We start from the raw sequence: 25476 nt of genomic DNA on the forward strand, positions 1-25476 counted from the left end.
TTACTGCCAGACCTCCATATGCATTATGATGGAGCGTCCTCAGGCTCGTCAGTGTCAAGTCAAATCATGTATCCAGCTGTCCTTAGATTTCAGTATTCCCCTTCCCTGTTGTGTGGCTTCTTTGAGGAAATGGCTGTAGGTTACTATGGGGAGGAGCTCAGGGAATCACGACGACGTACAGCTGACACGGTGTTGCAGACTCCATCCACACAGAGATCCAGCTGCGTCTTTGGTCGGTAGGCCCTCAGTCTAGCTTACTTAAAACTAACAGTGCTCAGAACGAACTCGGCTCAGAAACCTGTTGGGAGCTTATGGATTTGCATTAAGTCGCCTTTTCTTGATCTCTTTTGATTGTGTTTATTACACCATACCAAAAGTTGGCTGTCCATTTACCGTTTTTATAACCACTTTATTGAGATATGATTCACATGCCATAAAATCCACCCTTTAAGTCTGCAGTTCCATGGGGTGGAGTATATTCAAAATGTTGTGTGTCACCACTGTATAATCTTAGAAAATTTCATCACACCAAAAAGAAACCCTGTACCCACTGATAGTAACTCCCCATCTCTGCTCCCTTATGCCCACCCCAAGGCAACCATCAACCTACTTTCCATCTCTATAGATTTTCTTCTTCTAGGCTTTACAACATAAATGGAATTATATGTGGCCTTTTGTGACTAGCTGGCTCTTTTCACTTAGCGTAATGTTTCCAAGTTTCGACCAGTGTGTAGTATCAGGACTTTTCCTTTTTATTGCTAAATAATATTCTGTCACGTGGGTATACCATTCTTATGTATTCATTCATCAGTTAGTGGACATTTTGGTTGTGCCCCTTTTTGGATAATGCCACGGTGAATATTTGTCTATAAGCTTTTGTGTGGACATACGTCTTCATTTATAGAAAATCAGTGTTTAACTTTTTGAAGAATTGACAAATTCTTTTCCAAAGTGGTGGCAACATTTTACGTTCCCAATGGCAATGTAGCTTGTCTGTTTTCTCCCCGTACTTGCCAGCCTTTTCTTCCCAACTATTGGGGTATAATTGACATATAATAGTGTGCGACTTAAGGTATACAATGTGATGATTTAATACACATGTATATTACAGAGTGTTTACCACAGTAAGGTTAGTTAACACACCCTTTATCTCACAGGTAATAATTACCATTTTGTCGTTGATGTTATGGCAAGAACATTAAAGTTCTCCTCACAGCAACTTTCAAGTATATGGTGCAATATTGTTAACTCTAGTCACTTACTCATCTTATAACTAATAGTACCCCTTTTTCTTTTTTAAAGATTTTTTTTATTTGACGGAGAGAGACAGCCAGCGAGAGAGGGAACACAAGCAGGGGGAGTGGGAGAGGAAGACAGGCTACCAGCGAGCAGGGAGCCCAATGTGGGGCTCGATCCCAGGACCCTGGGATCACGCCCTGAGCCAAAGGCAGACGCTTAATGACTGAGCCACCCAGGTGCCCCTGATTGTACCCCTTGACCAAATCTCCCCATGTCCCTCACCCCTCAGCCCCTGGCAGCCACCATTGTACTCTCTGTTTCTATGAGTTCAATGTTTGTAGATTCCACATATATGTGAGAGCATGCAGTATTTGTCTGTTTTTGTCTGGCTCATTTCACTTAGCATAATGCCCTCAAAGTCCATCCATGTCGCAAACAGCAGGATGTCCTTCCTTTTTATGGCTGAATAGTATTTCAGTGTGTGTGTGCGTGCATGTGCGTGTGTGTGTGTGTGTGTGTGTGTATCACATCTTCTTCATTTGTTCATCCACAGATGGACATTTAAGTTGTTTCCACACTTGGCTATTGTAAATAACGCTGCAGTGAACATGGAAGTGCAGATATCTCTTTGAGATCCTGATTTCGCTTTCTTTGGATATATACCCAGACGTGGAATTGCTAAATAATAATGTACTTCTGTTTTTCATTTTTTTTGAGAAACCACCATACTCTTTTCCATTGTGGCCATACCAATTTAAATTCCCACCAACGGTGCACCAGCGTTCTCTTTCTGCACATTCAAACCAACATTTATCACCCCTTGTCTTTTTCATAACAGCCATTCTAACAGGTGCGAGGTGGTACCTCACTGTGGTTTTCATGAACATTTCCCTGATGATTAGTAATGTTGAGCACCTTTGGGTATATTTGTTGGCCATTTGTATATCTTCTCTGGAAAAAAAAAAAGTCTATTCAAGTCCTCTGTGCATGGTAAAGTTTATTTATTTTTGTTTTAGTAATCTCTACACCCAACATGGGGCTTGAACTCATAACCCTGAGGTCAAGAGTCGCACGCTCTTCTGACTGAGCCAGCCAGGTGCCTCCCACATTTTTAAATTGGCTTGTTTGGGGCATGTTTTTGCTAGTAAGTTATATGAGTTGCTTTCATATTTTGGATATTAACCCATTATTAGAGTTTGCAAATATTTTCTCGCCTTCCATAGATTATGTTTTCATCTTGCTGATTGTCTCTTTTGCTGTGCAGAAACCTTTGACTTTGATGTTCCCATTTATTTATTTTGCTTTTGTTGTTTGTATTTCTGGTGTCACATCCAAAAAATCATTGCCAAGATAAACGTCAAGGAGTTTTTCCCTGTGTTTTCTCCTGGGAATGCTATAGTTTTAGGTCTTATGTTTAGGTCCTTAATTCATTTTCAGTTAATTTTTGTGAGCAGTGTAGTAAGATAGAGGTCCAGTTTCATTCTTTTGCAAGTGAATATTCAGTTTTTCCAACACCATTTATTAAAGAGACTATCCTTTCTTCATTGAGTATGCTTGGCTTTCTTACCAAATATTAATCAGCCATATAGGCATGGGTTTATTTCTGGGCTCTTGATTCTGTTCCGTTGGTCAATGTGTCTGTTTTTAATGCCAGTTCTCTACTCTTTTGATTACTATAAACTTCATGATGTGGCTTGAAATCAGGAAGTGTGAGGCCTCAAGCTTTGTCCTTTCTCAAGATTGCTTTGGCTGTTTGGGGTCTTTTGTGGTTCCTTACAAATCGTAGCCCTTTGTTTTTTTCTATTTCAATGAAAAATACTGTTAGCATTTTGATAGGGATTGCATTGAATCTATAGACAGATTTGGGTAGTGTGGACATTTTAACAATATTAACTCTCCCAATCCATGAACATAGGGTATATTTCCAATTATTCATGTCTTCAGTTTCATGTATCAAAGTCATAGTTTTTTATATATAGATCTTTCAGTCCCTTGCTTAAATTATTCATAAGTATCTTATGGAGTTGTTTATTTCTTTTTCATCTAGTTCATTATTAGTATATAGACACACAACTCACTTTTTGTATGTTGATTTTGTATCCTGCCACTTTACTGAACTCATTGATTAGTTCTAACAGGTTTTTGGTGGAGTCTTGAGGTTTTTCTATACACAGGATCATGTCTTCAGCAAATGGAAACAGTTTTACTTCTACCTTTCCATTTGGATGCCTTTTATTTCTTTTTCTTGCCTCATTTCTCTGACTAGGATCTCCACTACTGTGCTGAAAGGAATGGTGAGATGGGCATCTTTTACTTGTTTCCAGTCTTGGAGGGAAAGCATTCAGCCCTGTCACTGTTGAGTATGATGTTAGCCAAGGGTGTATCATTTATGGCCTTTATTATGTTGAGATATGTTCCTTCTATACCCAATTTGTTGAGAGTTTTTGTCATGAAAGGACACTGAATTTTGTCAAATGCTTTTTCTCTATTAAGATGATCATATGACTTTTGTCTTTCATTCTTTTAATGCGATCGTATCACATTTATTGGTTTGTATACACTGCACCGACCTTGCATCCCAGGGATAAGTCCCACTTGGTCCTGGTGTATAATCCTTTAAATTTGCTGTTGAATTTGGTGTGCTAGTATTTTCTTGAGAATTTTTGCATCTATGTTCGTTAGGGATATTTGTCTATAGTTTTCTTTTCTTTTTTATTTAAAGATTTTTATTTATTTATTTGACAGAGAGAGAGGCAGAGAGAGAGGGAGCACACGCAGGGGGAGTGGGAGAGGGAGAAGCAGTCTTCCTGCCGAGCAGGGAGCCCAACGCGGGGCTCGATCCCAGAATGCTGGGATCAGGCCCTGAGCCAAAGGCAGAAAGAGGCTTAACGACTGAGCGGCCCAGGCGCCCCTATAGTTTTATTTTCTTGTAACATCCTTATCTGGTTCTGGTATCAAGGTCATGGTAACCTTATAAAATGAGTTTGGCAGTATTTCCCCCTTTTCTATTTTTTGGAAGAGTTTGAGAAGGACTGGCATTAATTTTTTTCATTTCTGGTAGAACTCACCCATGAAACCATCTGGTCCTAGACTTTATTATTGAGGGGTTTTTCATCACTGATTCAGTCTCCTTACTTACCATTGGTCTATTCAGATTTTCTATTCATGATTCAGATTTGGTAGGTTGTATTGAGTTTCTAGGAATTTATCCATTTCTCCTACATTGTCCAATTTGTTGATGTATAGTTGTTCATAATAGTCTCTTATGCTCCTTTGTATTTTTGTGGTATCAGCTGTAATATCTCTGCTTTCATCTGTAATTTTATTTGAGTCCTCTCTTTTTTCCTTGGTAAGCCTAGCTAAAGGTTTGTTAAGTTGGTTTATCTTTTCAAAAAAACAGCTCTTAGTTTCATTGATCTTTTCTATTGTGTTTCTGGTCCTTATTCCTTTTTTTTAAAGATTTTATTTATTTACTTATTTTTTAAAGATTTTATTTATTTATTTGAGAGAGAGAGAGAGACAGCCAGCGAGAGAGGGAACACAAGCAGGGGGAGTGGGAGAGGAAGAAGCAGGCTCCCAGAGGAGGAGCCTGATGTGGGGCTCGATCCCAGAACGCCAGGATCACGCCCTGAGCTGAAGGCAGACGCTTAACAACTGAGCCACCCAGGCGCCCCAAGATTTTATTTATTTATTTGAGAGAGGGGGAGCATGAGTGGGTGGGAGGGGCAGAGGGAGAAGCAGACTCCGCACTGAGCAGGGAGCCCAATGCAGGACTCGATCGGCTGAAGGTAGACGCTTAACCGACTGAGCCACCCAGGCACCGTTCTGGTCTCTATTTCATTTACTTCTGGTCGGGATGGAATGGGAACTAAAGGCAGCTCTAGGCTCAGACTCTTCCCCATCTGCCAAACCACTTCTCGAGGAGTCACCGAGTTAAGTGCCGTTAGCACATCTTTGCTCACAGCATGTGATCATCTCCTTGGAAACCAAGAGCTATGACCCCGCATTCAGGGCTATGCAGATGGTCCAGCCAGAGTGACCAAAGTCCTTGTCTAAATGTCTGAAGTGGGGGTGGAAAGTGAGGAGGTGCACAGAGCCCAGGGAATAGGGACACTTTTCAAAGTTGGATGAATTTCTCCAGATTCCTCAATGGCTCCATTTATAAATGTCCTCAATGCCCGGGTCAGTGTGGGTATCAGGGGAGGAGGCTAAGTTTGGTGCCAGGGGTTGGGAAGAGGGGGGTTTTGCCTAGTTATTTCCGAGCTTCTGACAAGACCCTAAAGCACCCAGACAAACTTCTCTTTCACAATAAGTTTCTGAGGATTGGTGCCAGGAAAGAAGCCCTTGAGGGTTAAGAGAGCTCTCATCCCTCTCCTTTATTCCACCACACAGTGCCCTCTTTGTCTCTCCTCTTCCCACCAGATGAGACCAGCCTCCTCCCACAGCCGTGTGTTGATGGCATGTGCCACGACCTGGAGCAGCGGCGTGCAGCGATCACCCAAGGGCAGGGAGTAGAAAGAAGTGTGGAAGCCTGGCATCTCTGTATCCACTCTGATGGGAGGAGAAAACCTTTCTTCTCTCCCTCCCTCCTTTTCCACAGCTGGATGTCGCTTTCTGGTTTTGAGGAGAGTGAGAGATCACTAGGGACAAGGGTTGAGGAGGGGTCAGCAGATGGAAAGCATCAGAACAAGAAGGAAAACATCTGCCCAGAAAATTGAATACAGAGCTCTGCGCCTGGGATACTGCCCGACCTGGAGAGAAGAGAGCTGAGCCAGTTGCTGCACCCACCATCAGTGAAAATCTGGAGGAAATAAAAAATATAAACTAATAATTTCTTGAGATTAAAAATCTGTAACATTTACAAATAGTCACCAGTACGGCAAGAATTCAGTTTAGCAGCAAGTTTACTCAAAGAACTGGAAATGCAGAGGCAGCATCCTGGGGTTTTTTGTTTGTTTGTTTGTTTGTTTGTTTGTTTTTTAAAGATTTTATTTATTTATTTTGACAGAGAGAGACAGCCAGTGAGAGAGGGAACACAAGCAGGGGGAGTGGGAGAGGAAGAAGCAGGCTCATAGCAGAGGAGCCCGGTGTGGGACTCGATCCTGGAACACCAGGATCACGCCCTGAGCCGAAGGCAGCCGCCTAACGACTGCGCTACCCAGGCGCCCCAGCATCCTGGTTTTTATTCCACGCTGACCCCATCTGGCTCATTACCAGCATTTCCAGAATATTCTCCTTCCTGCACTCTGTACCATAAGGGCAAGCTCTTGCCCATGCAAGCATGCAATGCTGCGAGGCTGACAGGAAGGAAAGCCTGGGCACCAGAGACCACGAGCAACTGTGGATCCTAAACACCGAGTTTTTCCTTCTTGACCTTCTGCTGCCCCATAGTGGGACCCACAGTTGACCCATGCCTCAAAGTCCTCTCCGCTTTGGCAGGTCCTTACTCTGTGACTTTACACAAGATTTTCCAGATCTAGTGAAGTCTTCCCCAAGTTTTAGGCCACTGCCCCCCGCCAACAATCAGACCTTCTTTCTCCATGATCATAAAGGCACAAAGCCCCTGGCGCCCTAGAGCCAAGTGGTGAGGATGGAGGACGGGAAGAAAGCCAAGCTCATAAGACCAGGAAGGACATCTTTGAAAGACATCATGGCCTATTCCAAGGACAGAGAAAGCCAGTAAACTGAGCACTGTGCTGTTTTCACAAGCTCAAGGGGCAATCCCTAGTAGGCATGAAAACGGGAGTTAGCAGGAAGGAAATATCAGAACCCCGATGATCAACAAGAGACACAAGGAGAAACATGCAGACACTCTGCGCCCCCCACCGCACGGTGTGTTTCCTTTCCTCCTTCCCCATCATATTCCCATTCTCACTTCCAGGCCTCAGCCCTCACATGGGAAGGGGTGTCAGAGTCAGCTCTTATCCAGGTACATCTGACCACACCCCTGCCCATGTGAGGCTGATCCCGCTTTAGAAAGTATCAGACTCCCCCCTCCCAGGGTTGGTGGGTAGAAAATGAGCCGACTTTGGGGTCATTCTGGCCAGGGTTCCTGTGGTGACTCTGCTAGTCACTAGATACTTCACAGTGGTTTCATCAAGTGACTTCATTATCTGGGCTCCTTGGCATCAACGACTCCTCTCACGTTATTGCGAGAATTCCAATTTTAAAAATCTAGCCCATGTCAGGTGCATGTGGACAAGGGATGGGGTGTCTCTTGATCCACTCTTTTCCCCCATCGCCAAGGACATTGCTCAGCATTTAGAACTTTCTCAGTAAACACGGTCCAGAGTTCATAGTCCATTCGGAGTTTTCCCTGAATGAATTCCTTTCCATTGACTGTTACAGCCACATGGAACCCTAAGGATCCTCCAGGCCATTTTGCATAAGAGGAAACAGACTCAGATACATAATTCTGTGGGTCATACAGACTGCCAGATGCAAAGCCAGACAAGGGGCCAGTTCCTCAGACCCCATAAGTTGTTGATACCAAGGCACAAAATTAGGGGCAAAGAGTGGGATTAGGGAACAAAAAGCCCCAAAAGCAGCAGAGAATCTGCAGGAGGATGAATCGGGAAAAGAGCCTGGACCACGTCTCCTGAGTAGGAGTGATTAAGGCACAGAGGACTGGGAAGGACGTTGCCTGGAACAGAAAAGTTGTGTTCAGAGTCATTAGTAACAGAGGTGATGGATAAAGAGAGGAAGAGGGGGACACTAGGTCATTATAATAGATGGCATTTACCAAGCAAGGACTATGTACCAGGTACCTGTGATCTTATTTAAGTCTCACTAAAAAACACCTCTGTGATAAAGCTATTACTATCATATCCATTTTAGCAATGAGGAAATTGAGGCACAGAGGAATTAAGTAATTTGCTGAAGGTCACAAATTTAGCAGGCGGTGGTGGAGCTGGGCGTCAAACCCAGACATGCTGTCTGTGAAACCTGGATCGTTAACCAAAACTTTCACCATATTAGGGGTTACTGTTTTGAATAATCAGAAGGAGGGAAGAGGCAGCCCTAGGTAGGGATTATATTGATCCCAGAGAGTGGCTGTTCAGAGAGGATAGAGTAATGGAGCATTACTGAAAATGGGTGGGGGTGATGAGGAACTCTGGAATTTGGGGGGGCAGATAGTAAAAGAATAAAGAAGCAGACATAATTACTCTACAACCACACAACTGGACGGTCGAACTCTTGAATGGAAAGAAAAATTGCAAATACTAAAAAGATTAAAAATAATTTTTATTTGATTTTGGAATGCCTACGAACATTGTTGTTGTGTCTGGTTCCCTCAATATTCACAAGATATCAAAAGAAGTAAATTCTGTTCAACTGATGCAGGAGCTTCTGCAGATCTGTTTTCTCTCTCCCAGCCCATGGATAAGCTCCCTCTTGTGGCAAATGGGATATTACCTCTAAGACTCAAGAAACACCCATCCAAGTGGAAATGTGTGTCTTGGACCTTACTGAAGTAAAGGCATTAGGCGTACGGGTCCGCCGCAGCCCCGAGAGGCCAGCAGTGAGGGCTGGATCATCCTGTTTGCCCTGCGGTGGTAGACCGGCTTCCCCAAAATTGCACAATGCATACAGATGCAAGAGGGGCCTTCCCTGCTCAACCCCCGTCCACCAAGACCGGAGCACACAGGTAGGTTGATCACCTTGGCGCACAAAATTCCCTCTGCCAGTGGGGATCCAAATGTAGACGGGAGGGGTGTGGGACCATCCCCTGAGGCAGGTGCTTGTCAGAGTTTGGAATTTCACCCTACTAGAGCCCACAAATTAACCTGTTACAGTTTCATGGATGCTGGCAGAAAACAGAAGAGCTCTGGGACATAGACAAAGGACTGTTGGTCATGACACAGCAAGCAGTATGAGCATCGTGTTGGCCAGGGTTACCCCGCACCCCTAAATCCCAGACAGTAACTCTAAAGGATCGAGTGGATGCTCTGTAGGCAGTAGGCTTGTGGTACAGTCAAGGAACACTGAACGTGCGGAATGCATGCTTTCCTAGTGAGCGGTCATGAGTCTGATCTTTTTCCAAAGGTTTCTTAAGGTTGCTCACTGCAAACACTACCCTGAGAAATGGCCCAGGTAAAGATCACACAAGGCTTGGCATTCTTGCCATGCCCAGTAAGAATATGCAGGAAGCTCGAGCTCAAGGCCCTTGGCAGATTGCCCTGCCCAACCGCACCCCTGACCCCCCACCTCTGTGCTGGGTTACCCAGTTGTCCGTGTGAGCTCTGCAACTCACAAGATGATTGCTCCTCCTGGGGAGGCAGGATTGCATCCAACAGGTGCTAACACACTGATCTTTGGTGACTCTCTGCACGTGTTGAGACGAGATTAATATGATTGGTGAGGAGTTTGCCATTGAATACGAATATAGAATGGTAATGAATTTAGCTCCATTGGAAACAAAAGCTTCTGTGGAAAAGTAAAATAATTATAGTTGACTGCATAGCAGAGCGGTAAAGTTATTACATAGTCATAATAATGAAAACAATGAAAATAGATCTAAGTTTTCATATTTAATATTTATATTAGGAGAATGGGTGATGGGAGACGGAAGTGTGTGATGGAGGCTGGGAAAGGGAAGAAAGTAGATCATCTCTTCCAGGATATCTATATAATGCCTGACACCGAAAGATCAAGAAAGCATTTGATCCAGAGACATGGAGGTAAACATCTCCAAAATAACCAGCTAAAATGTAAGCAAATCATTGTGTGAAAAATAAAAAGTATTTTGGAAACTATATTACTTTGCATAAACCAAGCATTAAAAAAATACTTATTATCTTGGGACGCCTGGGTGGCTCAGTCGGTTAAGTATCTGACTCTTGATTTCGGTTCAGGTCACGATCTCAGGGTTGTGAGATCAATCCTGGCATCAGGCTCCACGCTGGGCATGGACCCTGCTTAGGATTCTCTCCCTCCCTCTCCTGCTCGTTCCCCATCTCTTTCTAAAAAGAAGAAGAAGGAGGAGGAGGAGGAGGAGGGGGAGGAGGAGGAGGAGGAGGAGGAGGAGGAGGAGGAGGAGGGGGAGGGGGAGGAGGGGGAGGGGGAGGAGGAGGAGGGGGGAGGGGGAGGAGGGGGAGGGGGAGAAAGAAAAAGTACTTACTGTCTTAAGTAAAGAATTTTCACTGGGAAATAGTTGACAGAAAAAGGAAGGAACTGCGGAAAGATCCTGTAATTGGAACTAACAATGTGGAAAACAATCTTTTAAAGATTTTTTTCTAAGTAATCTCTACCCCCAATGTGGCACTCAAACTCACAACCCTGAGATCAAGAGTCACGTGCTCCACCGACTGAGCCAGCCAGGCGCCCCTGGGAATTTATTTTATTTTTTTTATTATTTATTTATTTATTTATTTATTTGAGAGGGAGAGAGAATCTGAAGCAGACTCCGTGCTGAGCGCAGAGCCCGACGCGGGGCTCAATCTCACGACCCCGAGATCATGACCTGAGCCGAAACCAAGAGCTGGATTCTCAACAGACTGAACCATCCAGGTGCTCCCCGGAAATTTATTTTACACAAAAAAATAAACCCTCAACTGCTTTTATAGCTTTATAGGATAAAGTCAGTAATAAAAAAATTTTAAAAACACAACAGAGACAGAGAGGATGCCATGAACAAAGCAGGAAGTGAGGCTGTGGGGGGTGGCCCTGTGTTCAGGGTCTTGTACCTTCTGGGGAATGTCAGATTGAGAGCTCTAGAGTAAAAACAAAGAAAAAAAGCAGGGTAGTGTTCTGGAGCTATGCCTACCACAATGGGCAGATTCGTCAAATTCAACAAAGAAATCCCAGCCTGAGTGCCCTTGGACCCTGTATCCCTGGACAGCAAGCAGAAGTGGGAATCAGAGAACATCCCAGTGCAGTGGCTGAGGCCTGCCTGGAGGAGAAGTGCCCTGACGTGCTCAGAGGGTTCACCTACTACCTGGACTAAGTATTCACTGCTTCCTGTGTTCTGCTCGCCAGCAATGAGCAAGAGAAGGGCCAAGGAACCTCGAGAAGAGGGGACATAGCATGTTGAAGACCCAATGGAAGAGAGAGAGGGCTTAGAAGTATGGAATGGTGTTCCTCAGAATCCTGCTTAACCCACTAAAAATAATTCTCAAAAGCTCTGGCTTCAGGAAGGGACATTGCCGGCTCACTCCTGAGCTTTAAGGAAGGTGGCTAAGTTCAGATTCTGTCCTTATGTTGAGCTCCCCAGGGAGAAACTGGCCAGGATAAGCCGCATGGACCTTTGCTTCTCTCTCTGATTCACAGTTTTTCTCATGCTGAATTTTCTCATTTCACAATACGTGAAAATACTGTCTTTGATACTTGGTCATGGAAGTAAAGCCAACTAACTCAGAAGGAAACAATTCAGCCAGTGATATTTCAAAGCAACTTCTGGCCCCTTGAACAAATTTGAAAAACCACATGACAGGAGAAGAATTTCAGATCAATAAGGAAACCCAAAGTCCACAGGAACAGGCCGGGCTAAGGCAGACTGGAATGTGAGATTCTGCCCCGCCGCGGCAGGAGACATGGGTTGGGGTGAGGGCAGGGGGAGGGGACCTCTGGAGACCCCAGTCCTGGCCAGCTGTGGGACAAGGGGAGAGACACAGAGCCACTCAGACACCCAGAGAAACTTCCTGGAGGAATTCAGATGTCAGAGGAGGAAGTGAAGGCCAAGACAGCTGGCTGAGAAGAGATGAAAGATTGTTCATGACCGGTCGGGCATGAGATGGCTGAGGGGAGTGCCACAGGGCCTGACAAGGGACATGACTGAGGGCAAGACTGGGCTGTGGGCATCACTGGGCACACTAGGGAGGATAAGGGGCCCAGAGGAGCCAATGTGGATCCTTCCATGAGCACATCCTGCCTGCCCAACAGAGAACCAGCAACAAATTCTCCTTCAGGCAGGACCAAGTTCAAGTGTGCTCTGAGAATGCCCCACCCCGGGAGGACCTCATTGCCACAAACTGTCTCCTTGGCAATTCCTCAGTCCCTTTGGAATTGCATATTGCTCTATGTTGGGAGACCACTCTGCAAACAGCCCATCAGCCCCAAAGGGCACATGGGAAGAACTGCATGTCCATGTAACTGGCTTCCTCTGTATCCTTCATATTTTGTTTTATGCATTAAAATTTTTCTTGCCTGGGTGGCTCGGTCGATTAAGTGTCTGACTCTTGATTTCGGCTCAGGTCTTAATCTCAGGGTCTTGAGTTCAAGCCCTGCATTGGACTCCATGCTGGGTGTGGAGCCTACTTAAGAAAGGAAAAAATTATCTTGAAAGAAAATAAATAATTTTCAAAATTAAAAAAAAAAGTTATCTTGAGGATAACTGGCAAGGGAGGAGATGGCACAAAAGGCCAAGAACAACTGACCGAGAGGGATGGGGTAACAGAGACCAAGAGTCGGACACTTAGGGGCGCCTGGGTGGCTCAGTCGTTAAGCATAGGCCTTCGGCTCAGGTCATGATCCCGGTGTTCTGGGATCGAGCCCCACATCGGGCTCCCTGCTCCGTGGGAAGCCTGCTTCTCCCTCTCCCACTCCCCCTGCTTGTATTCCCTCTCTTGCTGCCTGTCTCTCTCTGTCAAATAAATAAAATCTTTAAAAAAAAAAAAAAGAGTCGGACACTTAACCGACTGAGCCGCCCAGATGCCCCTAAAAACAAAGTTAAAAATATAAAGAAATTGGCATTTCTGTCCCTGTTCCATGTCCTGTTCAAGCACAACATCTCCCATGCTGCCCTTTCCCTGACATTCCAGATTCGGGTTCCTTCTCCGATAATTTCCTCCTCGCATCCATCGTAGGAATTTGGCAGGAAAGTCCTGATCACACTTGGTTATGAGATTTGTTAGGTTTTCGTAATTAGTTTACACAACTTAATTTTCTGTTGTTAGGTTCTAATCATTACAGTATTAGGTTTTCATCTGTTTCATCCTCGCAATTCCAAAAGACAAAAGTTTCTTTCCACACAGTCACAGGAAGTGCCTGATTTTCAGTCAGTGATTCCTGCTGCTGAGTTCACGCCCTTTCTTCAGGCTCCCCGGCACTTCTGGGCCCCACCTCCCCAGACTTTGGTCCCTGACTTCCTTAAGCCCTTCACACTGTCCTTTTTGCCTTCAGCGAGCATTTCATTTTCATTATCAAAAGATAACTCAGTCAGGTGTCTAACCCTCCACAGAGTAAAACCACAGCCTTCAAGAAAGTTTCCAGAACATCTGTATCATCTCTGCATTCAGCCCCAATCTGGCCCCATGATCAAGCCCGGTTACCCTCCCTCCGTTTCCCTGTCCCAATTTCACTATCAGTCAGGATCTTCAGTTGCTGAAACAGAATCTCATTCTGACTTGAAGCAGAAAATAAACAGATTTATCAGGTAGCCTTGGAATCAACGGAGAGACTAGAAACCCTGGTTCAGAATCCGGCAGGAGAAGCACGGGGAAAAATCACACCACGGAACACGTCCTGTAAACACACACGGCTGCCAACAGTACGGGCAATGACACCACCTCACTGGGCGCGGAGCACCCCACAGCTTGCAGCCCCGCTGCTCCCAGGACATGGCGCTTACAGCCGCTGCTGAGCTCCCCAGAAAGGCCCACACACTTTGCCTTCTTCTTTGCTCCACCGACACCTGCCTCAGTGTCCAGGGCACCAGCGCCTGCTTGACTGAACCCAAGCTGTACACACCCGTTCTGTTGCAAGGAGGTTGCAAAAAAGCAATCGGGCAACTTCTGCCCCTATGATGGAAAGGCCTGGACTCCCCAAGCATAGAAAGGGGTGCGGGGAGGCAGGGGCGCCTGGGTGGCTCAGTCGGTTGAGCGTCCAACTCTTGGTTTCAGCTCAGGTCGTGATCTCAGGGTTGTGCGATCAAGCCCCACGTCCAGCTCGGCAGGGAGTCTGCTTGAGATTCGCTTCCTCCTCCCCGCCCCTACTTGCGTAAGTGTGTGCATGCTCTCTCTCTCTCTTTCTCTCTCTCTCTCAAATAATTAATCTTTTTAAAGAAAGAAAGAAAAAGGAAGGAATGAACGAACGAATGAACAAAGGAAAAAAAGGAAAGGAAAGAGAAATGAAAAGAGAAAAAAGAAAAGAAAAAAGAAAAGAAAAGAAAAGAAAAGAAAAGAAAAGGGGCGCCTGGGTGGCACAGCGGTTAAGCGTCTGCCTTCGGCTCAGGGCGTGATCCCGGCGTTATGGGATCGAGCCCCACATCAGGCTCCTCCGCTATGAGCCTGCTTCTTCCTCTCCCACTCCCCCTGCTTGTGTTCCCTCTCTCGCTGGCTGTCTCTATCTCTGTCAAATAAATAAATAAAATCTTTGAAAGAAAAGAAAGAAAGAAAGAAAGAAAGAAAGAAAGAAAGAAAGAAAGAAAGAAAGAAAGAAGAAAGAAAAAAAGAAAGAAAAAGAAAGAAAGAAAGAAAGAAAGAAAGAAAGAAAGAAAGAAAGAAGAAAGAAAAGAGAAAAAATAAAAGGGAGGGAGGCAGAATTGTGAATGTCCTCCATGCAGAACTCCAGTGTGCCGGCTGTGAAAGAGAGAGGGTCCCCCCCCAGCTGGGGTCTGCCCAAGCCCGGGCTTCGGCCATTTGCAGTTTTTCCAGAGGTGGTCTGACAACACCCAAATCCCCCCAGTGAGCCTAGGGTGAGATGTCATGACAGACCGGAAAGGCAACACACACCCCAGGCATCTGCCACTTAATAGCCCCCCTGCCCTCCTCCCTCATCCACTGGCATCTGTCACCTGGGGGATACACAAAGTCCCTGCCTGCAATCAGCCGTCTTGGCGCTCAGTTTGCACACCGTCTGTGAACGGGCTGAGTGCAGCCTCTGTCCCGGGCGGCTCGTGCATCCTTCTCTGTCACCGTCAGAGGAGGAGCCTGTCCTGTACACTCATTGGCTGCGGAGTCACCTTTCCCAGGCTGGGCTCACAGCCCAACCATTCCCATAACTACACCTGGCTTTAATTCCAAGTAATCTGCTCCAAGCTCCACAACCCAGGGCAGTCCAGAACCTTCTGGTCAGGCACAATGGGCACAATGGCGTCTGTCCTGCTGTCCCTGCTACTCCTTCTGGGTCCTGCAGTCCCTCAGGAGACCCACACTGGTGAGTGAGGAAGCCAGGGGAGCTCTGGGGGACAGATGGGCTGGAGAAGGGCCCCTAATGCAGCTGGGATTCCCGGGTATACTGTGGGAATGAGTGTCCAAGGCTGTCACCTAACTCAGCTCACGAACTTTGAGAAGCATCGAGGGGGCCTGTGGACTCATGCTAAATGAGGCCATAGAGAATCAGAAGCTAAAACCCTTAGTTTACAAATGAGCAAAACTGAGACCAGAGAGGTGAAGTGACCTGGCCAGGGTCACACAGCCAGGACAGAGCAGGAGCCTTACAGGTGGAACTTCCTTTTCCTTCCTTTCTTCCAATGGCTGGATGAATCTGTCTGGTTCTTGGAGAAAGAGGGAACAACCCTAAGGGGCAGATGTGAAGGCAGCTTCACTGGAAAGTTGTAGGAGATCTGTCCCCTCCCCCCACAGTCAGACCACAGTGCTACCTTAGCCCTGAAGGCAAGTTAGGGGGAAAGAAGCCAGCTGGAATCTGGGAAGCACCAGAGTCAACACTAGAATAGGAAAATGAGGCTGTTTCTTGGCCACAAATTTCAGGATGAAGAAATGTAAGCTAAACTGTGCATGTTTGAAACTCGTTACACTTAGAAACTATGAGAATATACGTTTTATTTGAAAATGTTAGTCACATCCTACACCAAAGTCTGTATTAGTCAGGGTTCTCCAGAGAAACAAAACAAATAGCATGTATGTACAGAGAAACAGATAGATCTTAAGGAACTGGCTGGCCTAATTGAAGTCCGCAGGCCGGAGACCCAGAGAAGAGTGAGTGTTGCCGTCTTGAGTCCAAAGGCAGTGTGGAGGCAGAATTCCTCCTTCTTTGGGGGACTAGGCTTCTTTCGTGTGGCCTTCAACTGATTAGATGAGGCCCACCCACGATGAAGAGTAATCTGCTTTACACGAGGTCTAAAGTTAATCACATTTAGAAACTAATTAGCTAGAATAATTTCAGTACGTGAACTAGGAATCTGCGATATGACCTCCAACATTATTTACCCCAATGTGAGTTATATCATGAATTAATTATTGGAAATGCTCCCCCTTCTCCAAGCCTCTGCCAAAATGTAAGATACAACCCTGGGAATTCTGAGATCCAGATCCTGGTCTTACCCTGTGCCAATCCATTCTGGGTCATCTCCTGAGTTTTCTGGTAAATTCTTCCTACACATTTGAATTCTACGTCTTAGATTAGGTTATGCTCCAGTAACAAAGTTTTTAGTGGCTTAACCCAGCAAATGTTTATTTCTTGCTCGTGTAAAGTGAATACAGATAAGGCAACTTTCCTGTCTTCCCTGGGGTGGCTCAGGAATCTGGGCTATTTGCATCTTGGGACTCCTGGTTTCATCCTGAGGTCTCCACAGTCATCACATAAATAAAAGAAAGACAGAACAAACCAGTTCATAGGGCCTCGGACCAGAAGAAAGATATCACACCCTCTCACATCCCCCACTGACAAAACTCAATCACACGATCCCAACATATGGACGAGGAGGCTGAGAAATATCGTCGTCTTATGTGTCGAGAAGAAACAATGGAGTGAAGACACAGAATGGTATCTGAATACCTCCCAGAATAGAGGGAGGGCCCTTTGCACTTCAGTGAGCCTCCAGAGGGGTGAGGCTCAGGGATGGGGAGGACAAGGCCCAGTGGCCACAGCCCCCTTCCTGGCCCTCTGCCGCCCCATGTTGGGCCTCCCTTGCATGGACCCCACACCTCAAAGTCTTCTCCTCTTTTTCAGGGCCTTACTCTCTGAGCTTCTTCTACACCGGGCTGTCCAGGCCCAGGGATGGCTTCCCCAGCTTCCAGGCCACTGCCTACCTCAATGACCAGGATTTCTTTCACTATGACAGTGAAGACAGGAAGGCCATACCCAGCTACCCGTGGAGCCAGATGGAAGGAATAGAGGACTGGGAGAAGGAGAGTGAACTTCAGAAGGCCAGGGAGGACATCTTCATGGTGACCCTGAAGGACATCATGGACTATTACAAGGACAAAGAAGGTGAGTGCACCGAGGACTGCCGGGGTGGAGGGTCTTAGCCCAAGAGGCAGCCCTGCAGGGGTGAGTGGAAAGGGGTCAGCAGGATGGAAATCATGGAGAGCAGGGTAGAAATACGCAGACACTCTGCATCCCCCCACCCCACAGCGCATCTGCTCTCCTCCTGCCCCATCCTGTCCCCTTCCTCACTCCCAGGCCTCCGCTCTCACAGGAGGTGCTGTCAGAGTCTGCTCTCATCCAGGCATGCGTCGCCTCTCAGCTGCACACCCCGACCTCTCTGGGGCTGATCCTGCTGTAGAAAGCGTCAGACTCCCCTGCCCAGGGATGTCAGGGAGAGAGTGAGCTCACCCTGGGGCCGGTCAGACCTGGGTTCACAGGGTGGCCTGGCCAGTCACTAGCTATCGGACAATGAGTGTGTTCTTAATTATCTGATCCAAACCCACGGAATTGGAACCTCCAAGAGATTCCATAAAACTTGCCTATGCAAATTCCAGGAAGGCTAGAACATCGTCGGTCTTGAGCTCCCCGGTCGTCCCGTCACCTGGGACAGCCACTAATAACCCGCTCAAATGAGATGCGTTGAATGATTGAGAGAAAGTGCCTCACACAAACCGTGGCCCATACCGGGAGCTCAGTAGGGACTGAACTCAAAGCCACACACTGTTAGAGTTACACGGGACCCTGAAGACCCTCCTGTCCCTAAGGAGCAGACTCGGGAGGGCTCACCCGGGCTTGTGTTAGGAGCAGGAAGAGGAGCCGGGCCCCCACCGCCCCCACCCCCACCCCCCAGCCCGTCTCCCGAGTCAGCCAGTCACAGGCTGGTGAACTGCTGATGCTAAATCATCATAGTGTGTGTGGAAAGATGGGCCTCTGAGCACAAGCTACGTGGAATCTGAACGTTTCCTAAAGGAGGCCAGAGTTCTGCAGACATCTGAAGGATAAGGAATGGGAAGCCCTGGTGAGGAAAATGCCCGGCCTGCACATCAGAAGTAGGAGAGGGGAGGCACAGGTGCCCAGGAAGGACACCGGCAGACATGTGATTGGCTGGAGTAACAATGTCGAAGCAAGGAATTATGAGGAAAGAGGATAAGAGAGGAGGGGAGCGTGTGAGAGAACCATTAACGTTTCCGAGCCCCCGCCGTGTTCCAGGCACAGGTGTAAGTAAACACTGGTAACGCTCACGACAACCCTCCGGAGCAGCACTGCGGCCGCTGCCGTTCCCAGGCTGAGAAGACTACGCGCTCGCGTGCAAGCCAGGTCGGGGTGCAGAGACATGGTGTGAGCCCAGGGAGCGTGAGATCAGAGCCTGGGCCCACAGACCAATCAGTTTCGGGTCCACACCGGCTGTGTCCCCCTCCCCGCAGGGGCCAGGCTCCAAGACTTGTTGCTCACTGGGCTGAGGGCATTTTCAGAGATTCGTAATGAAGATCTCAGACCCCAGAAAAGAGGGGAGCCGCGATCACATCATGTTTATTCAGGCGGTGACATCAGCTCCACTTAGAGTGGAGAAAAAAAGGAGAGATTTGGCAATCTGTGTAAAACTCCGAATAATTTCTGTTCAACTTGGAGATGGCACTTCAGTGCGGTTCTGTCAGGTTCCTAAGAACTCCCAGTGGGTTCGCAATTCACTAAATGAGATGATGCAGGAAGGTGGGGGGACAGGGTGCGTGGTGGGTACTCCCTGACCCTCCCCCGCCAGGAAGGACGCATCGCAGCTCAGACGGGCCTAAAGCACCAAACCAAAGCAACTTTCCCTCTTCTGCTTCTTGTCTGGCTTATAACCCGTTGCCAAGATAAAGGGACCATGTGCTTAGATGTCCTTGCTTCCTGTTGTTTCTGCAAACCGTATAGGAGTGGAAGTTATTAAAACAGAGTCAATGCCAGGCTGACTGACTTCCCCCGGGGGGGCCGGGGAGGGTGCAGGGTCTCACACCTTTCAGGGAATGTTTGGCTGTGAGCTCCAGAGTAACAAAAGCAGCGGAGCATTCTGGAGGTACGCCTACGATGGAAGGAATTTCATCGAGTTCAACAAAGAAATCCCAGCCTGGGTCCCCCAGGACCCAGCAGCTCTGAACACCAAGCAGAAGTGGGAGGCAGAAGAAGTCTACGTGCTGCGGGCCAAGGCCTATCTGGAAGAGGAGTGCCCGGCAATGCTGCGGGGGTACCTACAATACGGCAAGACCTACCTGGACCGACAAGGTAACGCCCCTTCCTGCTTCCTATGTCCTGCTCCCCCGCTCTGAGCTGAGAAAGACCAAGGTGATCTCAGGCTGGGAGCCCAGGGAGCATCTGGGGCCAATCCCGTGGTGGTGTCTGTCTGACGATGCCTCCCGGCTGGGCAGTGGACAAAGGCAGGTGTGGACAATGCCTGCCTGTCACAGCCTGATTTGTCACAAGCCCAGACTGTGGCTTGGGAAACAGTGAAAACGAGGGTCCTGTGGGACAGAGCAGGGTCAGGTCTGATGAATAGAGCCACAGGCAGAACTAAGGCACGGAGCCGAGACTGGGGGCGGGGGAGCCCCAAAGCTCACTCAGAAGTTTGGGAAAAAATAGAAAAATGAATGAGGGTTATTCACAATTTCTTGCCATCAGATGTCAATACACGGTGGAGGGACAGGGGAGCCCGAGGACGGCCGTGGTCATTCCATGATCCAATGGGGAGGTTCCTGGGAACCTTCAGCCTCCCCTGATCTTCGTAAAGGTTCCCTGGGGAGGCTGACACAGAGCTTGGAGCTCTGCTTATCACTGATGCCCAGAGAGCTGGAGGGAGCAGGGAGCCATCGAGGGCAGGCCCTTGATATCCACGCTCTGTCCCTCTGCAGATCCCCCCTCCGTGTCCATCACCAGCCACGGGACCCCAGGAGAAACTCAGACACTCAAATGCCGGGCCGATGGCTTCTACCCACGAGAAATTGAGCTGCACTGGATTCAGGGGGACGATACACAGGAGACTGAGTCCGGGGGAGACGTTCTTCCCAGTGGAAACAGCGCATACCAGTCCTGGGTGGTGCTGTCAGTTTCTCCGCAGGGCAGAGCCTCCGACTCCTACTCCTGCCGCGTGACTCACAGCAGCCTGGCCCAGCCCCTCACTGTGCTGTGGCAGGGAGCGAGGGCGGAAGGCTCCCAGGGCGCCCGGGAGCAGTAGCCACCCCTCCTGCAGGGCAGGAGAGATGAGCTCTAGAAATCATCGCGGCATCACCAGTGAGGCCAGGGGTCAGGTGGTGGATTCAAGGACAGGGAACACTGCCAGCCACTGAGCTGACTCCTGGCTGAATTGTCTTGCAAAGCCTCATTATCTAATCTGTCAATCAAATCAACAGTAATCACCTTGCCTAGCACACAGTGTAGAAAGGTATTTTTAAACTGAGATGATATAAAAATGTGAGTAGATGTTACCATTCATCCTGTGCTTCTAAGCCTTCAATTCATCTGAAATTCACCTGGTATCAACTCAAAGCAACGTTCACAGGACATCCTGCCCCAGGGGGTCCACTGTAGCGTGGTGTGGACCACCTGGTCCCTTGGGCCTTGTTCAGGAGCTCACTGGGGACGTCCCCTCTGTTGTGAGGTCGTAGAACATCTTTAATACAAACCCATACCTCTTCTGTGCCTCAGTTGCCCAGACCTGCCTCCTTCCTGTGAGACGCCGCCCTCCGTTCCAGCAGCTCCACACCTTCTGGCCTGGGAGCTGCCCCAGACCATAGCTCTCCTGAGAGGTTTCCTCCCTCCAGGAAGCGCTCCCAGGGAAACAGGAATTGGATGACCTTGGACTCCTTCCAAATTCACTTGAGTGTGTGTGTTTTTTTAACCCAGTGACCCACCACCATCCACAGGTTTAAAAACCCCGAAAGACAGCAGAGCTCTCACATCTGACCTTTCTACGAAGCCCATCTGTATGGCTCGGACTTCTTCCCTTCCCAGCCCCAGCCTCCAAGCTGAGCTGCTTAAGGAAATCATCCCCAGCACTCAGAATTCCGAGCCGACCGCTATCTTTCTTGAAAGCCTAAATTTGAACATTCTACTTGTTATTTTTGATACTTTGACCCAGTTTGGAAATCAAAGCTGAGAAATAGCTTCCTCAGTCTATGTGAAATCCGCATTCCTCTCCTCTAGAACCACAAAAAAAAAAAAAAAAAAAAAAAAGTCCAATTTGAACAGTAGAGGCTGCAGAGGAAAACAATCCAAATAGTCAAAAGAGGGAAAAATAGAGCCATGAACAAATAAAACCACGTGACAGGAGAAGAATTTCAGATCAATAAGGAAACCCAAAGTCCACAGGAGCAGGCCGGGCTAAGGCAGACTGGAATGTGAGATTGCGCCCCACCGGCAGGAGACATGGGTTGGGGTGAGGGCAGGGGGAGGGGACTTCTGGAGGCCCCAGTCCTGGCCAGCTGTGGGGGAAGAGGAGAGAGACACAGAGCCACTCAGACACCCAGAGAAACTTCCTGGAGGGATTCAGATGTCAGAGGAGGAAGTGAAGGCCAAGACAGCTGGCCGAGAAGAGATGAAAGATTGTTCGTGACCGGTCACGCGTGAGATGGCTGAGGGGAGGGCCACAGGGCCTGACAAGGGACATGACTGAGGGGGGGGCTGGACTGTGGGCATCACCACACCCACGGTGTGGGTCCTTCCACAAGCACCTCCTGCCCGCCCAACAGAGAACCAGCAAAAGATCCTCCAGCAGGCAGGACCAAGTTCAAGTGTACTTTGAAGACGCCCCACCCCGGGAGGACCCCATTGCCACAAACTGCCTCCTTGGCAATTCCTCAGTCCCTTAGTACTACCTTGTCTCTCTCAGAGATTCCTCTGGAGACAGTTCAGCAGCTAGACTGCAGGGACAGAGGGCTTGGATTTAAGCAGGAGATGCCAACAGGATACGGGACTTAACCGTAGTTGCTGTTAAGGTCCTCTCCAGTGTGGCTAACACTGCGTTTCCAGCCCGGCTTGTACTAGAACTTAACAAACATACACTTACAGTTTTCTATTTCCTTTGCTCGTTTATTGGTGCATTCACTCAAGAATCATATATTATTTATTTTCTGCTTGGCACTCTAATAAACACCTAAGACCAAGCAGAACAAGTGGGTACCGCCCCTTCCCGCAAGGAATTTGTTCTGCTTATTTTAACAATACCCTCTGTCGAGGTTCAACGCACATCTTAGCTCCTCTCGTGACCACTGCGATGATCACTAATTCCAACACATACTTGTCCATGCTGTCTCTCAGAAATATCAGGGAAGATTTCCAGAAAGACATTGAGTGAAGCCAGGGTCCACACTATCTCAGCAGCATCCCAGGCCATTCTCTGTTTTTGTTCCTCTCCAAGTGAAAGGAAAAGAATCAGCAATGGGAATTTCTGGGGGAAGAGCATTTGGGGCCGAGAGCACACAGCAGATGCCAAGTCCCCAGGGCAGGAGCAATCGTGGTGTTGGAAAGGCAGAATAATGACCAGTGGGCTGGAGCATCGTGAACACGTGAAGAGTCAGAAGATGTTGAAAAGGGAGGTAGCGGTCAGATCGCGCAGGGCATCGTTCCCCCTGGGAAGGAGTTTCTGCCGCAAACAGCAACATCTGGTAGGTTTTAACCAAATGGCGATAGGATTTACTTTAGGTTTGTTTTTTGTTTTTTTTAAGATTTTACTTATTTATTTATTTAGAGAGAGAGAGCATGAGCAGGGGGAGGGGAGAGGGAATGGAAGAGGAGAAGGGGAGAGGGAGAAGCAGTCTCCCTGCTGAGTCAGGAACCCAATGCCGGCTCTGATCCCAGGACCTGGAGATCATGACCTGAGCCAAGGTCAGACGCTTAACCAATGGACCCAGGCGCCCCTGCTTTAGGTTTTTAAAACATCCCTTTGGCTGTTGTGTGAGGAAGGGACAATGGTGACACAAGGGTGAAAACAGGGAGACCAGAAACAAGTCCCGGGGAAGGACTCGGGCTGGAATCCTCGCAGCTGTGAAGGTAGTAAGCCGCTGGAGTTCAGGATTTATTCCGGAGATCAAGCCTACAGGACTTACAGATGGACCCCATGAGCCCTGAGTTTGCTGATGCGTTCGATATGAGCTGTGGGGGGCAGTGGTGACTCAAATTCGAATCCCAGGTCTTGGATCTGAGTCATTCCTGGCAGCACCCTCCTCCACAGGCTGTCCTGTAACACACAGCCCCCAGCCCCAGCCCCTTTGATGGCTCTCACTCCACCTGATTCCTACTGCTGGAGCACCTAGAAGCTTCCTGCTTCTCATCTGAGGAAACACTTGCCAGATGACCCACCCGGAATAGTAGAATAGTGTTTCTCAAAACCAATCCGTGCTATTCCTTCCTGCGTCCTTCCTCGCTCTTACAGCTCAGACCTCTGTCTTCTCCCACTAGCCCGAGCTGCAAGCTAAGATCCCAATTCGCCTCGCGTTCGCATCCTCCCCTTGCCTGGCCCCACCCTGCCTGCACACCCCGCGTTGAGCCCGTCCTTCCAGACCACCCTCCCTCGCCCTCTGGACGCAGCTTCAGCGTGGCCCACGCGCCCCCTCGTGGTCGGAAGGCAAAGGTGCAGGCTGGTCTCGCTCACCAGGGCGCGGTCTCCTCCCGCCTGAGTGCCAGGAAATGCACGCGCACCCCTAGAACCAAGCAAGCTAAAGTGGCTGGATTTATATTCCCCACAACAGCAGAGCTCCGGGAAGCAGAAATGCTTTCTACCTGGGAGGTGAATAACTGCTATCGCACATTCCTAAACTAAGAGCTGGCAGAGAGAGGAAAAGATCCAACTGAACGCTTCCCTGAAGCCCCCTTGGACCTGCTCCTCCTGCACGTGGCTGCCCCAGAGTTTATTTGCTCCCTTCTTCAGTCCTGACCCGATACTCCTCGCTCTCACCCGCTCTGGTTCAAGGGCTGGCGTTTGGCTTTGAACTTCAAATCCCAGCGCCAACTTCAGGCAAAAACAATAAACTAGTAACAGGAGGAGGCTTAACCAATGTGGCATTTAGGAATGCCCCCTCAGCTGCAAGGAATAGCGTAATTGACTGCAGTTGGCTCAAACAGCAAGAGGGATTTTTTTTTCTCAGCTCCGGGCCAGCCCCTCTATGGGGCTTGGTCGCCCCCTACTGGTCACAAAAAATAACTGCAGCAGGTGTCAGGAAGGCGTCCTCGCAAATTTGACACAAAGCCCGGAAGCATGGCCCTGAGGTGAGGACCAAAACCTCTCCCCCCTCCGCCCCCCCAGTTCCTGCCTTTGATCACGGGGGGAAGCCTTCCTAGGAAGACACACCTACCCAGCCCTTCCGACTTCCCTTTACATCTCACTGCTCAAAGCCAGTTTCTGAGTACCTGCCACAGCCTGGGCCCCTTTCATGAGATTAAGAGTTTTCTGTCAATTCTTGTCAAAATCAGAGGGCATTTTTTAGCACACAAGAAGAAGGGAGATTATTTGGAGGTAAACACCCAACAGTTTCTGTTACACTTGAAAAAAAAATATGATATAATGTTAAAAAAAAAAAAAAGCAGTTACCTCACTTAACGCAACATTAGCACATTCCCATTAATGTCAGGAATAAAACCAGAATCCTTATTTCCACAATTATTCAATATTTTTCTAGAACTTCTAAGTTAATTCCTTAAGACGAGGAAATGAGAAGTTCAAATACTAACAATCATGAAATGAATTGACACTTACTAGGAGATGCTCTGCCTCCCTACCTAGAAGACTCCAAATCGATGGCCAATTCCCTGAAATAAGCCAGAGTTCAGAAATGTGGGTGACAAGCAAATATACAAGATCAATAGATTGCCTATATACCAACAACAACAAGTAGTTGGGAAATATTAAAAAAGGAAACCCAACCACAATCGCTTTAGAAGAAATAAAAATAAAATACCCAGGAGTGAATGGATGTTTTCCTCAGGGTCGATCAGGGTGTCCCGATTTATACAGGTTATTGTTTGCAGTGGAGTTCCCCACCTTTGGCCTTGAACCTGGTATTTGTCACTTCTCTTTAGGAACCTGATGAAGGGCTCTCCCTGCCCTCCTGGCTCCAGCCGTCAGGCATATCCCATCTCCTATTCAGACTTCCTCCCTACCAAGCTGTGTAAAGGGTCTGGAGAACCAAACACAGGCCAGGTTACAGTGGCCTGAGAACAATTTGT

The 25476-nt window shown here is 48.0% G+C and overlaps 2 protein-coding genes across 3 annotated transcripts in view; one reads left to right on the forward strand and one right to left on the reverse strand.

Moving 5' to 3' along the window:
- The window catches only part of AZGP1 (alpha-2-glycoprotein 1, zinc-binding), a 43518-nt gene extending 22770 nt beyond the window's left edge, over window positions 1–20748 (forward strand). The window contains exons 2-5 of one of the 2 annotated variants that reach the window (XM_045773756.2): window positions 5662–8887; window positions 17089–17349; window positions 19270–19545; window positions 20169–20748. In XM_045773756.2, the coding sequence (XP_045629712.2) occupies window positions 8833–8887; window positions 17089–17349; window positions 19270–19545; window positions 20169–20491 (915 nt within the window). In that variant the 5' untranslated portion in view covers window positions 5662–8832 and the 3' untranslated portion in view covers window positions 20492–20748. Of the gene's footprint in view, window positions 1–5661; window positions 8888–15201; window positions 15334–17088; window positions 17350–19269; window positions 19546–20168 lie in introns of those variants that run through there. The other variant, XM_045773755.2, reaches the window with a different exon arrangement.
- The window catches only part of GJC3 (gap junction protein gamma 3), a 74085-nt gene that overhangs the window by 19568 nt on the left and 29041 nt on the right, over window positions 1–25476 (reverse strand). The gene's annotated exons all lie outside the window — the stretch shown is intronic.

Source organism: Ursus americanus, chromosome 2, assembly GCF_024610735.1.
Source record: "Ursus americanus isolate L20-20 chromosome 2, mUrsAme1.1.p, whole genome shotgun sequence".
In the NCBI taxonomy this organism is placed as follows: domain Eukaryota; kingdom Metazoa; phylum Chordata; class Mammalia; order Carnivora; family Ursidae; genus Ursus; species Ursus americanus.